This window comes from Gastrolobium bilobum, unplaced genomic scaffold (assembly GCF_033153095.1).
Source record: "Gastrolobium bilobum isolate Gb01-03AN ecotype WA unplaced genomic scaffold, APGP_CSIRO_Gbil_v1 utg9841, whole genome shotgun sequence".
NCBI classification, from domain to species: domain Eukaryota; kingdom Viridiplantae; phylum Streptophyta; class Magnoliopsida; order Fabales; family Fabaceae; genus Gastrolobium; species Gastrolobium bilobum.
In genome coordinates, this window is record NW_026898136.1 from 420,234 (window position 1) to 433,581 (window position 13,348).

General features: G+C 32.3%; 1 protein-coding gene across 1 annotated transcript; it reads left to right on the forward strand.

The window, feature by feature from the left end:
- Window positions 1-4,694: 4,694 nt before the first annotated feature.
- Window positions 4,695-6,581, forward strand: LOC133313153 (transcription factor MYB108-like). The gene is made up of 3 exons (XM_061514481.1): window positions 4,695-4,892; window positions 5,318-5,447; window positions 5,587-6,581. The coding sequence occupies exons 1-3, from the start codon at window positions 4,724-4,726 to the stop codon at window positions 6,299-6,301; spliced, it is 1,014 nt and encodes a 337-aa protein (XP_061370465.1). The 5' UTR covers window positions 4,695-4,723; the 3' UTR covers window positions 6,302-6,581.
- Window positions 6,582-13,348: the final 6,767 nt, after the last annotated feature.

Here is a 13,348-nt window from a genome sequence, read left to right on the forward strand (position 1 = left end):
CACACGCACATTGCAATGAGAATGACAGTACTTTATAATCCGTACGCAGGTGGTCCAATCCAATTGACAGCTATAAATGTAGCGAGTGGAATATATATATAATTAATAGAAATCCGTAGCATTTCTTACTGATTAAAGCAATTAAAAAATATTTAACAATCCAATTCAGTATGTATAAACTTCTGCATACCTCAGTTGGTAAAGGAATGAAATCTTGGTGCTAGTTTTTTTCAGAAAGCAACCACAATGGCAGGTTACAATCCATGGAGTTTATCAATATAATTACATTTATACGGTTTTTGCTACTTGGATTTGGCCTTGGTTAAGTAAAATATTAAAATTTGATTATTATTAATTAAAAATTTCAATCGCTGTAAAAAAATATATACAAATTTTTTTTACCTTTGCTGAAGTGATTGTTACATGTAGAAAGATATTATAACTAAATTCTAGTATAACCACTTGCCATAAAATGCGATTTAGAAGATGGTCCCTCAAAGCCTCATCAAAATTCAAAGGATTAAATAGAAAATTTATTGCAGCCGTCCTAGTTGGGGGCACATATAGAAGAAACCTTGGCCTTTTAATTATGACACAAATATTATATTATAATTCACTTTTCATTACAAAAACGAAATCAAGCACGCAATGTATTGCGCATACAATGCCTGAGATTAGTGCATGAGGCACCGGTAACATTGGCTAACAAAATTGAAAATGGATGATGTCATGTGTTATTTAATATGATTATGTCATGTGAGAAAATTCTAATCATATAATGGTAAATTAGCTATGATGATTTTGTAATTATTTATCTTAATATTTTTTCTTTCTTTTTTCTTATCACCGTTAATTCACTTTTAAATGATTAAATTTCTCTCGCGTAATATATTATATTAAATAACACATTAGAGAATCTCCTTCAAGTAAATTTTTTTTAATGGACTATACAATAAAAATTCGATAAAAAGGTAACTGTTTTACCGACCAACTCTTTCGACGGACCGATTTTCGATCGATTTAGATCCCATCAAAATTCTTTATCAACATTTTCGAGAGACATTGTAAGTTAAATGGGGGTAGATGTTCTGATGTGTAAATTAATATGATCATGTCATATGAGAGAATTCTAACTATTCATAGATAAATCAATGATAATGATATCTTGTCATTCCCTATTTTAATATTTTTTCTCTTTCATTCTCCATTACCGTTGATTTGTCTGTGATTGATTAGGATCGTCTCATATGACATGGACGTATTAACTAATACATGTAAGAATAAATACCCAAGTTAAATAGAGACAAGAAATCTTAGACCCAAACATTTATACTTTCTCTCAAGACGGAAATTTCTTTTCTATAACCATATATTAAATCAGAATATACTGTTTTGCCAATAGTTTACTTTTTTTTAGTTTATTATCTTTTTAAGAATGACAAATTTAATTCTCAATTTTTTTTATAATTTTATAATTTTAAATTTTTTTAATATATTATAATTTTTAAAATTTAAAAAATTAATATATATTTTATATAAGGGATTTATTATTCTTATGTTGCGTAAGATAGAATCTATCTTTTACACACACAAATTCAAGATGGGTCCTACTTTATTTTTTTTCTCTCCCCCTGAAAATGGACCTCACTTGCATAAATGAGTCAGTAGGAGAAAATTATTACCATTTATATAAATTTAAAATACATGTATGATGTATGAGATACTTGTTGAGGAATTCAACTGTAAGTTGGTGAGGACCTACATTTAGGGGTGTAAATAGGCTAGGTTAGGCTTTGGCTTAAATAGGCCAAGCTTGTGTTAAAAATATTGAGTCTGGCCTGGCCTGTTAGCCTGTGTAGGCCTCAAATTACTAGTCTGTCAAGACCTGTATTTAAAAAAAAAAAGCCGACTAGGCCTGTTAACCTGTTTAAGCTTATTAAATGTTCAACAAATAAAAGAATAACTAAAATAGTATTACTTTATTATTCAAAATTATTAAAATAATAATTTTATTTATTTTATTTAAAATAAATAATATGATATAGGCCTGATATGTACAAAAGAGCCCATGACCTGTTTTCTAAATAGGTTTTTTTAAAAACCTAAGCCTGTTCTATTTTACTATTTGTGATAGTCTAAGCCTGGCCTAATATAGGCTAGGCTGTAGGCCGGCCTAGCCCATTTACACTCCTACCTACGTTGGTTAAAAATGGAGTAAGTGAACACTATATAAGTGAAAGGATTCATGCATCTAATGCTTTAAGATTTTGGGTTTGATTGTGGTGTCTAAACCCACTTAATGTTGTTGTTCACTCAGCCCATGGATGACAGTCACCCCCTAATATGAGCTCCCCTATTGGCCCAACAAGTTGTATCAGAGCCAATAGTGGATTGGCCTGTGGTGATCCGAGTATTTGAAGATATGGGAAGACAATATCTTGATGAGAAGTCAAGCATTGATAAACCCCATGAATACTCGAAAAAGCTTCTCCTTGACGGGAAAAGAATGTGGGCCTACGACTCACTTGAGGTGGAGATGTTGAGGAATCTAAATGTGAGTGAGTAAAGTCCCATATTGGTTAAGAATAAACTGAGTAAATATCATATAAGTAGAAAGACATATGCACTTAATGCCTTAAGGTTGTGAGTTTGATTGTGGTGTCTAAACACACTTAATGTCGCTGTTCACTTAGCCCATAAATGACAGTCTCTCCCTGCTATGAGCTCCTGTCGGCCCAATAAGTTTTTTGCTAATAAATCTTGGATTAGGATATTGTGACACACAAATAATGTTACGACCACATCTTAACCGTTGATTTCCGCCAATCAACGGTTATCATTTATTGCAAATTAATAATTAATTAATGAGTTTGATTTGAAAAATAATAACCGTTGATTGACGAAAATCAATGGTTAAGATGTGGTCGTAACATTGTGTGTAACATTATTTGTGTGTCACAATATCCTATCCCATAAATCTTTAAAAAAAAAATTATTATTGATTATTTTTTGGAAGAGAGAGAGAGAGGGAGGGGGAGGGGGTGGTTATTGTGCTAAAGGATAGGAATAAGCATATAGAATCCTAGGGGTTAAAAAAGGAAAAGGAAAGTCATTCGGGAATATCTGAAAAGAAAGTTTAGCCCAAAAAACTGAGAGAAGATCTCTAAACAACCGCAATATTCCCTTGAAATTGAAGTATGGACTCTTATATATATTTTATGAAGATATTTTTAATTAAAATAAATAATCCTTTTAAATAGTTACATTGTATATTTTTTTCCAATGTTTTTTAACTATCTCTTCCATAATTTTTTTATTATCACTTTTAAAGTTTGATTTTGTACAAAAGTTGTGTGTAATTTGTTTCTGGTGACGAAATTTTTTTCAATTTCAAAGTAGGAATTTTTTTTTTGAAAATTAAATTAAGGATGGTTAAATTATTTGGTTTTGTAGTTTAATTAAACACACTTTATACAAATTAAACTTTATAAAAGTTACTTTTCAGTCATATTAATTTACAAAAATTGATCAACAAACAAGAATTTAACGAGAGAAACATTTTCCACTAACCTAGCTCGTTAATTAAATAAATGAAATGATTTTCATGAGAAATTGGGGTGTGGAAATTTTCCGCAAAATTTCTGAATATATATGTTAATAGTTAAAACAGACTAATTATCACTTCTTCTTTTTTGGTACAATTTCTCACTTTCTATTTTCAAACAGCAATTTCTGTAAGTTTATTTATTTTATAATCAATAGTGTCATTTTTGCATTTCATTTGTACTCGGCATAAATTTATTTGCCTATGCTTAAGTCTTAACACCTATTTTAATGAAAAACAAATAATTTTCCTCTTATTTATAATTAAAAAAAGGAAAGATTATTTTTGCAAACTTTTTGTTTACAAACTACATTATGTGTAACCGGTCATACTTTAAACAAGAGTGTATGACCGGTTAGACTTTGTGTATTCTCAATAAAAAAATCAGAAAAATATTTCTGCAGTTACTTCAGATAAATTATCTGTATTTACTTTCAAAATGACGTCGTTTTGATGTTGAAATATTAAAGATTTAAAATTATAAAGACTATTATAATTTTCATTCTAAAACGATATCGTTTTGAAGTCAATGCAAATAATTTATCTATGTCAACTGCAGAAAAAAACAAATCCTAACAAAATATAGACTAGTATATAAAAAATTTATGATTTTTTTTTTCCATATAGAATTCTGTGCTGTGACTTACGAGTAACGAGCACATAACAAAAACTGATAGACACAGAGTGCGCACGCGCGCACACAACAAAGACGGGAAAGTCAAACTGTCAAAGCGTCAAACTTCGTAGCCATTCCTTACTCAAAAGCCATAATAATAATAATTATTATGATATTATCCTCCTAATTCTAAGTTTAGTGTTCGTTAATTAAATCATTATTTTTTTACTACTTCAGCTTAGTTTGTTGTTTTCTCCTTTTTCTTATTTTCTCGCTCATTTTTCAAACCCCATCCTTGAATATCTATAAAAAGCCCCCACCCTTCTCTAACCTCTTTGTAATAAGCCAAAACCATCTTTCTATTTCTCTTTCTCTCTCTCTCTCTCTCTCTCTTTCTCTCTTTCAATCTCTTTAACCTCTTCAACTTAAACTAAAGCAAAGCTACGCAATTCTTTTGCTTTGGGATCGAATCAATCAATCAATATATCCAAAGTAGGTAACTCATGGAAGTGAAAGGAAGGGTAAGCAACTCAGGCATCATCATCACCCAAAGTGAGGATGAAAACATGGACCTGCGAAGAGGCCCTTGGACCGTTGATGAGGACTTTGCTCTCATCCATTACATTGCAAGTCACGGTGAAGGACGCTGGAACTCCCTTGCTCGTTCTGCTGGTAATTAACTTGTTTTTTTATTTATTTTTTCCTTTTTCTTTTTTTGATAGGGGAAAACGAATAATGCTATATACTATAGGTTACTAGCTATTTCATGATTGCAATTGTAGAAAAGCCAAAGTTTGCGGTTTTCTTATATATATCAAGAGCATCATGACATAGTGGATTATTTGTTATAAGACTTTAATGGCATATACTTGTGTGTGGTAGGGGCATAAAATCAATAATGAATTGAAATATATAATTGCAAGTTGTCGATAATTGCTTGGCCACACACACACCGTTTATGAAAATGGAAAAAAAAAAAAAAGAATAATGAATTGATACCACAAAGGAAAAGAAAAAAAGGCTCTTTATTTTTTCTTCATTAGTAGTACTTCGCTAACTCAAAACTTTACTAATTCAAGTAAAATTTTTTTTTTTAGGACTCAAACGAACTGGCAAGAGTTGCAGATTGAGATGGTTGAATTATCTTCGTCCTGATGTTAGACGTGGTAACATAACACTTGAAGAACAACTTCTTATTCTCGAGCTCCATGCTCGTTGGGGAAACCGGTGAGCCAAATATATATGCATGCAACCAAACATGCCACAATTTTTTTTTATTGAGTTATTCATCATCACTTGATCAATTTTCTGATTTTGATTAATATTTTTTATTTATTTAACTTGTTCAATTTATTGATTGGATCAGATGGTCCAAAATTGCTCAGTATTTGCCGGGAAGAACCGATAATGAGATCAAGAACTATTGGAGAACACGTGTCCAAAAGCATGCCAAACAACTGAAATGTGACGTGAATAGTAAGCAATTCAAGGACACCATGCGCTACCTTTGGATGCCAAGGCTGGTTGAGCGCATTCAAGCCGCCGCGGCTGCCACCGCCACCTCCACCGTCGCTTCTGCCACCACCGGTTCTCCCGATGCCATTACAAATGTCACCACCAATAATACCACAATAATATCCAACCACGACAACAACCTTAACAACAATTTTGAGGTTCATAGTGGGAACATGATGCTAACTCCAGGAATTATGAACAACAACAACTTTGTTGTTTCACAGGTGACACAAAGTTATACTACTCCAGAGAATAGTAGCACAGGCACAGCCACATCATCAGACTCGTTTGGGACCCAGGTTTCACCTGTCTCGGACTTGACTACCCAGGATTGTTACATTGTCCCGGTTGGGAATAACATTAACCCTAATCCTGATTATTACCAACAAGCTCATCAAATCAGCTTTTTGGATTGCATCACCAGCCCATCTGGGCTATTCCCTCAGGAGCTGGATTTCCAAGACTTGGAACCAAACAACCAGTGGATTCAGAGTGGGGACGCATCCAACAATTTCTGGAATGTTGATAACATGTTGCTCTTTCAACAATTCAGTGACAACATGTGAAACATATATTCCATAGGAGAAATGGAAAAAGAAAAAAGGGGCTATATATTGTGAAATTTACAGATACTAAAATCATAATAGTAGAAAAATGAACTAATAGAATAAATTCATATGTAGGACACACATAGGATCTACGTTGGACATAGATTTTAAATTAAGGATTGTTAAGAGCAAAGAGAAGGAAAATGTGAATTACTTTAATTTTCAGCTAGTAGGTTTTTCTTGTTTTTTTTTTTAATTTTCCTTATTTTAGATTGGGGGTGTGGAAAGTATTTGTAATTTGAGCTTTCTTTATATAAGATTTCATTCTTTGAAATTATTAAATTCTCTATTCTATTTTATTCTGATTCTCATCTTAATTCCCTAGCTACCTAGTGACTAGTAGTGAGTGCATTATAGATGCATGATCTTACATAATAAATTAAATTATATAAAGACGTGTGCATAATTGATTCCACACACACACTCACCCCAACCCTTTTTTTTCATTTGTCAATTCCCTATTACAACTGTTATTATAATAAGTAATCCCACTTTTGAAACCATGTCCACGGGACCTGAACCAAACCCCGCAAAGTGTTTCTAGATTGTTCAAAAGAAGTGAAAAGCAAACATAGTTTTTTTTAGAGGTGGTGTTACATTATTGGTGGGATAGCTCCAATGTTCAAGTTGGCCCCAAGGGACAGAACTTTCAAAAGTTTAAACATATAAGCCTCCATTATTATCATATATAGTTAATGATCAAAAAGCCTAATATGCCACCTAAGTACGATTCAAGGGACCCTTACCCTAATTTCTCTCACGCTTTGTTGGATTTCGTACGAACAAAGTTCCCACTCAGATCCAAAATTTCTAACTTTCAGTCCAATCCATACAAGCTAAGCTAAAGATGTCCTCATGGGTAATTTCGTAAATTGATGTTTTGCACGTGCAGAGTGAGTAGCGAAACGTGAACGAATAGTGCAGAGAGAGAAAGAGGAAGAGGGTCATGGCGGCGGGGAATCTTTGTAGGCCGTGTGCCTATACGAGAAGTTACCTAAGTGGTCCCAGAGCGAGAGGTGTTTAAAAGTTGCCACGTGTTCTTTTTCAAATAAATCGATTGATTTTTTAAAAGGAAAGATATAAAAAAGAAACCGAAATAATAAAATTAGCTTAATTAGGGTTCCAGTTCCAACACCGACAGGACTGTAGCACTTTCGCCCGCAATTGAAAAAGCCTCCACATAGTCCAGACATACACTACAAATATCGACTCCGTGAGATATGAATTATCGGTTTAATCAGTAAATTATTAAAGGGTTTTATAAGAGTTATGTTGTAGGAGAAGTGATTGTATAATGTTATAGAGATTCGTTTTACGTGCTGTAATTTTTTTTTTTTCTTCAAGTGGGCCTCACAAAATATTGTGTGTGTAAGAAAATTTGTTGTGTCATGTTAAATGACAAATGCAAACCCCATTATTAAACTATATATATAACAAAATATAATAAATATAAAATTAAATTTTATTTTTTTGGTATCCAAATTAAAAATATTTTAATTTATAATCAGAGTTCGTCGAACCGGTCGATTGAATCGATTGAACAGTGCTACAAAGGAGAACAGGTCATCCTTAAATAAGCTTTTAGTATGACACAATTTTTAAACAACTGAATTTTGAATATTAATTTAGGATCATATCAGATAGACATTAAAAATTAGTGTTATTTTTAAAAAATATTATTTAAATATACATTAATTTTTGTCATAAAATATATATTCAAGAAAATTCAAATGTTGAATTCTTTGTAATAAGATAATAATGAAAATTTAAAAGTCAATTTTTTCCCAAATAAGATAATAATGAAAATTTAAAAGTCATTTTTTTTTGGGAAAAAATTATTGTATCTGAGATGTAATAAAGAAAATTATGACGCCTATAAAATCATATTTGATCCAAGTTGAAGATGGGCCAAATCGTACACGGTTGAAGGTCGAAGACTTTGGGCCAAGAATTGAATCAATTGGGCTTGAATCTGTATCGGTATATGCTTCTATGGACAATAAAGTGGAAAGTGACTAGGAAGTACTTGCAAAGACATTCTGATGCTCAAGTCAGTATCAATACTAGCTATTTGTTATAGTTATTGGAATCAGATTGTCATACCTGGATTTGTACCCTTAATATTTATAGCAAGTTTTGTGTCGCTTTTGTAGGAGGCATATCTTCTTATTGGTTGCGGTAGGCTGCTGCCTCTCTATTCAGTTGGTATCGTTATGGCTATTTTCTTGGTGAGCAAGTCTATATAACAGCCTATCCTTATAGAATAGTGGCAAGTTCGAGCTGTCTTACTCGTGTTGGCCCTTATGCATGGTGGAACTAAGACTCTCCTTAGTCGTTAAGTTTATATAAGACGACTTTACATGAGAGTCTGTGCAATGTTTGATGTGTGTGTATTCCGCACAATGGGGTCATTGCGCCTTAAAGGGCTCTTTCTGGGCTTATATATTATCCAGATCACACACACACACACGCACACACACACACACACATATAGGGTTAGAGACTTTTTTTTGATACACCACAGGTATCCTCCATGAGAGGAAATCCTATTTGGGGCGGTTCCATGACTAAGGCTTTAAACCCCTTCCAAAAATGGTGCTGGAAAGTATCGAACACATGCTCTCACCCCATCTTCTCAGCTCCCATACGCCAACCGAGCTACTATTATTTGGCAAAACTTCTCATGTTACATAAGAAGAATATTTTCTCCTATACACACAATAAACAAGTGGGTCCCATTGAATTTTTTTCTTTTTCCTCTTTTCATTAGGACCCACATGTTTATTGTGTAGGAAAATATATTCTTCTCATGTAACATAAGAAGTCTTTAACCCATATCTATACTATATTATAATTCAGAGTTATTCTGTGAAAAGTTTTGTCACATGTAATTCATACAATGATTTGGAATCTTTTGAAAAGAGTAAACTTTCCATCTTAAGAAAGTTTAAAAAAAAAATTATATGTGTCATGGGTCAAGTAGGATTTGATACATGGTGCAACCTAATTAATTTAAATGTTAAATTAATAAAATTAATTTGAATTCTGATTTTGAAATTTGAATTTAAATGTAGTTATGAATTTAGATTTGATGACAATGGAGAAAATTAAGGAAACTAATTAATTAGATTGGTTGGCTCAAATTAAGGAAACCAATTAATTAGATTGATTGGCTCAAATTAGGGAAACCAAACAATTGGATTGATTGGATAAAAAGAGAGAGTAAATTACCCAATATGATTGGAAAGTTATGGGGCGCTAATCAAAAGGTTAATTAGCCATCATATTTGGTTTCCTTTTTTCCTTATTTAAATTAGATATTTTTTTTTATTTTGCTCCATCCAAAACTCTAGCCGAAAATTACTCCATTCTTTGAAAAGTTTGCTTATGTGTTACTGCATTTTTTTGTTTGGTAATTGGCTTCTGCGCATATATTTATTCTATTCTTTGTCTGTTTTTTCTTCTTCTTTTTTCAAGTTGTTCTTCTGCACTATGTATTCCAAATATGATTTTATAAAGGATCATAATCCTACCAAGGAGGAGTGAAGGGTTAATGTTAAGGTGTATAAGACTTGGAAGATTCCTAATTTGTATCGGAAGGATTTTGATGACAATGTGAAGATGGTTTTATTTGATGAACATGTAATACTTTTGGGATCTATTTGGCATAATTGTTGTAAAATGAATATAATTTGGTTTTCATTATTTTAGTAATGTGTACGTTTTTTAGAGTGGAAGGATCCATGCTATTGTGCAAGGTTCTTTACAAGTCCAGAATAAAATTCGTGAAGGAGATATCTAATTTATTAAAAAATTTGGAGTTGGTTTAAATAGTGATAGTTTCAGGTCAACTATGCATAATTATCTAATTATTCAATCGATTGTTGATGCTACTTTTCTGCCAATGGATTTGATTTTGTTGATTTTGAAATTATTGAGAAAGAAGCACTTGACTGTCCTTATTTAGTAGGTAATATATTCTGTATCAGATATCACTCACTTATTTGTTTTGTTTTTAAGATTATCATATATCTAACTTCTTTGTTTTGTAGACGCCATTGGTTTACTATTAGGAATTTAGGAAGTTCGTAAGCATGTTATCTTCGGTAGAAAAACAAAAATGGTTATGTTAAAGCTTGACAACCTAAGGTATTTATGTTTATCGTACGTTTATATAGATTTCTTCTTGGTTAAATGTGCTTAAATATATCACATGATTTCTTACAACCACTATGAAATAGGGGACACAACCTTGAGTGTACTTTGTAGGAGCAGTATGTAGATTAAAGTACAAATTTTTTGGTAGATAATGAATCTCCTCGTAATGTGTTCATAGTCTAGCTTGCAAGGATAAATCGTTTAGGGATATTTTTTCTGATAGTTCTTTCTCATTTTATGCTTTTGTTTGAGTATATATTGTTCAATTTCTCTGTTATACTATTTTTTCCTATGTCTAACTATATTTGTTTTTATGAATGTATAGGTCACATGAGAATATCAAATACAAAATATACCATAAGGGTTCTTTTTTATTCCAACGTAGACTTCAAAAAAGGTATCGTGTATACTTTTAAGAACATGTAATTTACTATAGATGAATGTGTCTTTCCAAAAGCATTCATTTTCGTATATGCCCTGATTCTATTCTATGTTATATAATTACGTTTTAGGCTTTTGTCTGATTCGATGGAAAGTAGCATGAGGTTGACTCAGTTGTCCACCCAATCCTCATATTCTTTTGAAAATGAGTTTCTGAAAAATGCCGAAATATAACACCCCGTCATCCGCCAATGTATTAACATACATGGTACCACGCACAACTTGTTTAGTATATTTAAACGTTGAAGCTAAGCAATGCATTATTAATTAGACTTTAATCCACCAGGTGAATTATCGTTTTCTTTTTTATCCTTATGTATTACAATAAATGAAAACGTGAAAGATCTCATAATCATAAATAACATAATTAGTCATGAACCTACATCATATAGTCCTGACAACATCCATAAACCATGGTAGATACAAATCCCTATTTTCCAACAATAACATCCGAATATTTAATAGTGGCGTAGACAACCCTTATGGTTACATCAAATAACAACATAATCCAACATATCCCACAATAATCATGTCTCATCATAACATAAATAATCATCATAAATATGCATGTCTTATGTCATAATGTAATCTCTACATCGGCTCCTTGCGTCGTGATGCATTTACATCATGAATATGAACACCTGTAAAATGTTTCCCATACGGGATGAGATTTTGATAAATCTCAGTAAAATAGGGTTTTTGAAGGATCACTCTGTCCCAAGTTCACTTACAAGTATAATAAGTTCAACAAAATAATAAAATGCATAATGCTGGATATATAACATGTAACATGTGCAATATCAATATCTACTAGACAGAGAATAAAGTATGCATTACGCACATCTGCAACATACCAAAAACGTAAAGGGATGCAGCATTATTCCTACACCCAGGGATGCAACTTGCTCATGAAGGTACACCCTATCACACTCATATATATATCAACACATTATGCCACAAAATCATTTCCAAATACATAAGATATATATCAATGCATAAATAATTTTTCAAAAACATACCATGCACATAAACAATCTCCCGTGTAGTTTGGTGGAACAAACATGGATTTAACTCTGGGAACCGAAAGCTTACATGTCAAGCCGCATACTCCAACACAATCACAAAGTCCAATAGGTCACAAGTCAGCAGTCCAAACAGTGTCATAACTTAGTTTCAGCATGCAAATCCAGTCAAAAGATGTAATCTAGCCTTTCATGCCTAAAAAGACACTATTTCTTTTTCGTTTCGTGCTTAGCATACTTTTTCCAAAGCCCCAAGCACCCCATCATATAGGTTCTGACTTAGATTTATTTTATAGAGGTCCATACAATTCAATTAAGGGTCCTATACCATTACATAGAGTTCTATTCAAACAAAACAACATAAAACTTGAAAATAGGGCAATATCTGGATATTATCGGGCACATATCTGAATATTTCCAAGGCCATATCCGGATATCATATCCGGGTATTTCACGACCGAAGTGTAATTTTGCCTTCTACGCGAAGATATCCACCAAGGTTCTAATTTTACACTTAACAGGGGTCCAATCTTCCATTTTTATGTATATTCAACCTAGTTTTTTCCTAGGTTACTTAGTTCCTCACTTTACATGCTTAAAGCTTAATCCTTTCCAAAGAAATGCAAGAGAGGAGGTTGAAGTATATTCTCAATGCTTCAAAACAGAAAAAAGAAGAGACTTGAAGGCTTTGATGCTACTGTCAAAGAAGGTGCTCGAATTTTAGTCCCCAAGCTTGATCCTTTCTTCACAAAGATGATTACTTAGTGCTCCTAAGAGAGTGTAAATGGCTCCAACCCACTCAACAAAAGAAGACAACTCTCAAATTCACCCAAGGCATAAACTAAAACACTACAAGACTAGGGTTTTCTCCTCCAAGAGGCTTACTTCAAAGTGTTTAGGGTGATCAAGAGGAAGAAAGGTGAGGAAAGGTGGTTTCTTTAATGACATATGGGAGATAGCTCAAGTTACTTGGAGAGGAAGAAGAAATCTGCTCCTAGGTTGAAAAATGGTGCTCTACGTAAATGTTATGAAGAATGAAAGGATAAGAGTGTTTTTAGTAATATAAAGCAGTCTCACTTACTTCAACCGATTTTAGTTTTAATACCTCTGTCATTTATTTTTCTTTTAAACTTTATACTATTGACTTAGTATATTTTCTAGTAATATTCATTATTTTATTTTTTATTTTTTGATTCACTCTATCAGTACCCATTTTATACTGCGAGCTACACAGTGTTCTCATTTTCCTCTAAAAAGTGATTTATTCTAAATTATTATTTTCTTCTAATTATACTATTTCAATTATGGAATCATTTCCCTAAAATAATACTATATTATCATTAATTTATTAAAATTCCAATTTTAGTGGTGCGAGTTCTTACAT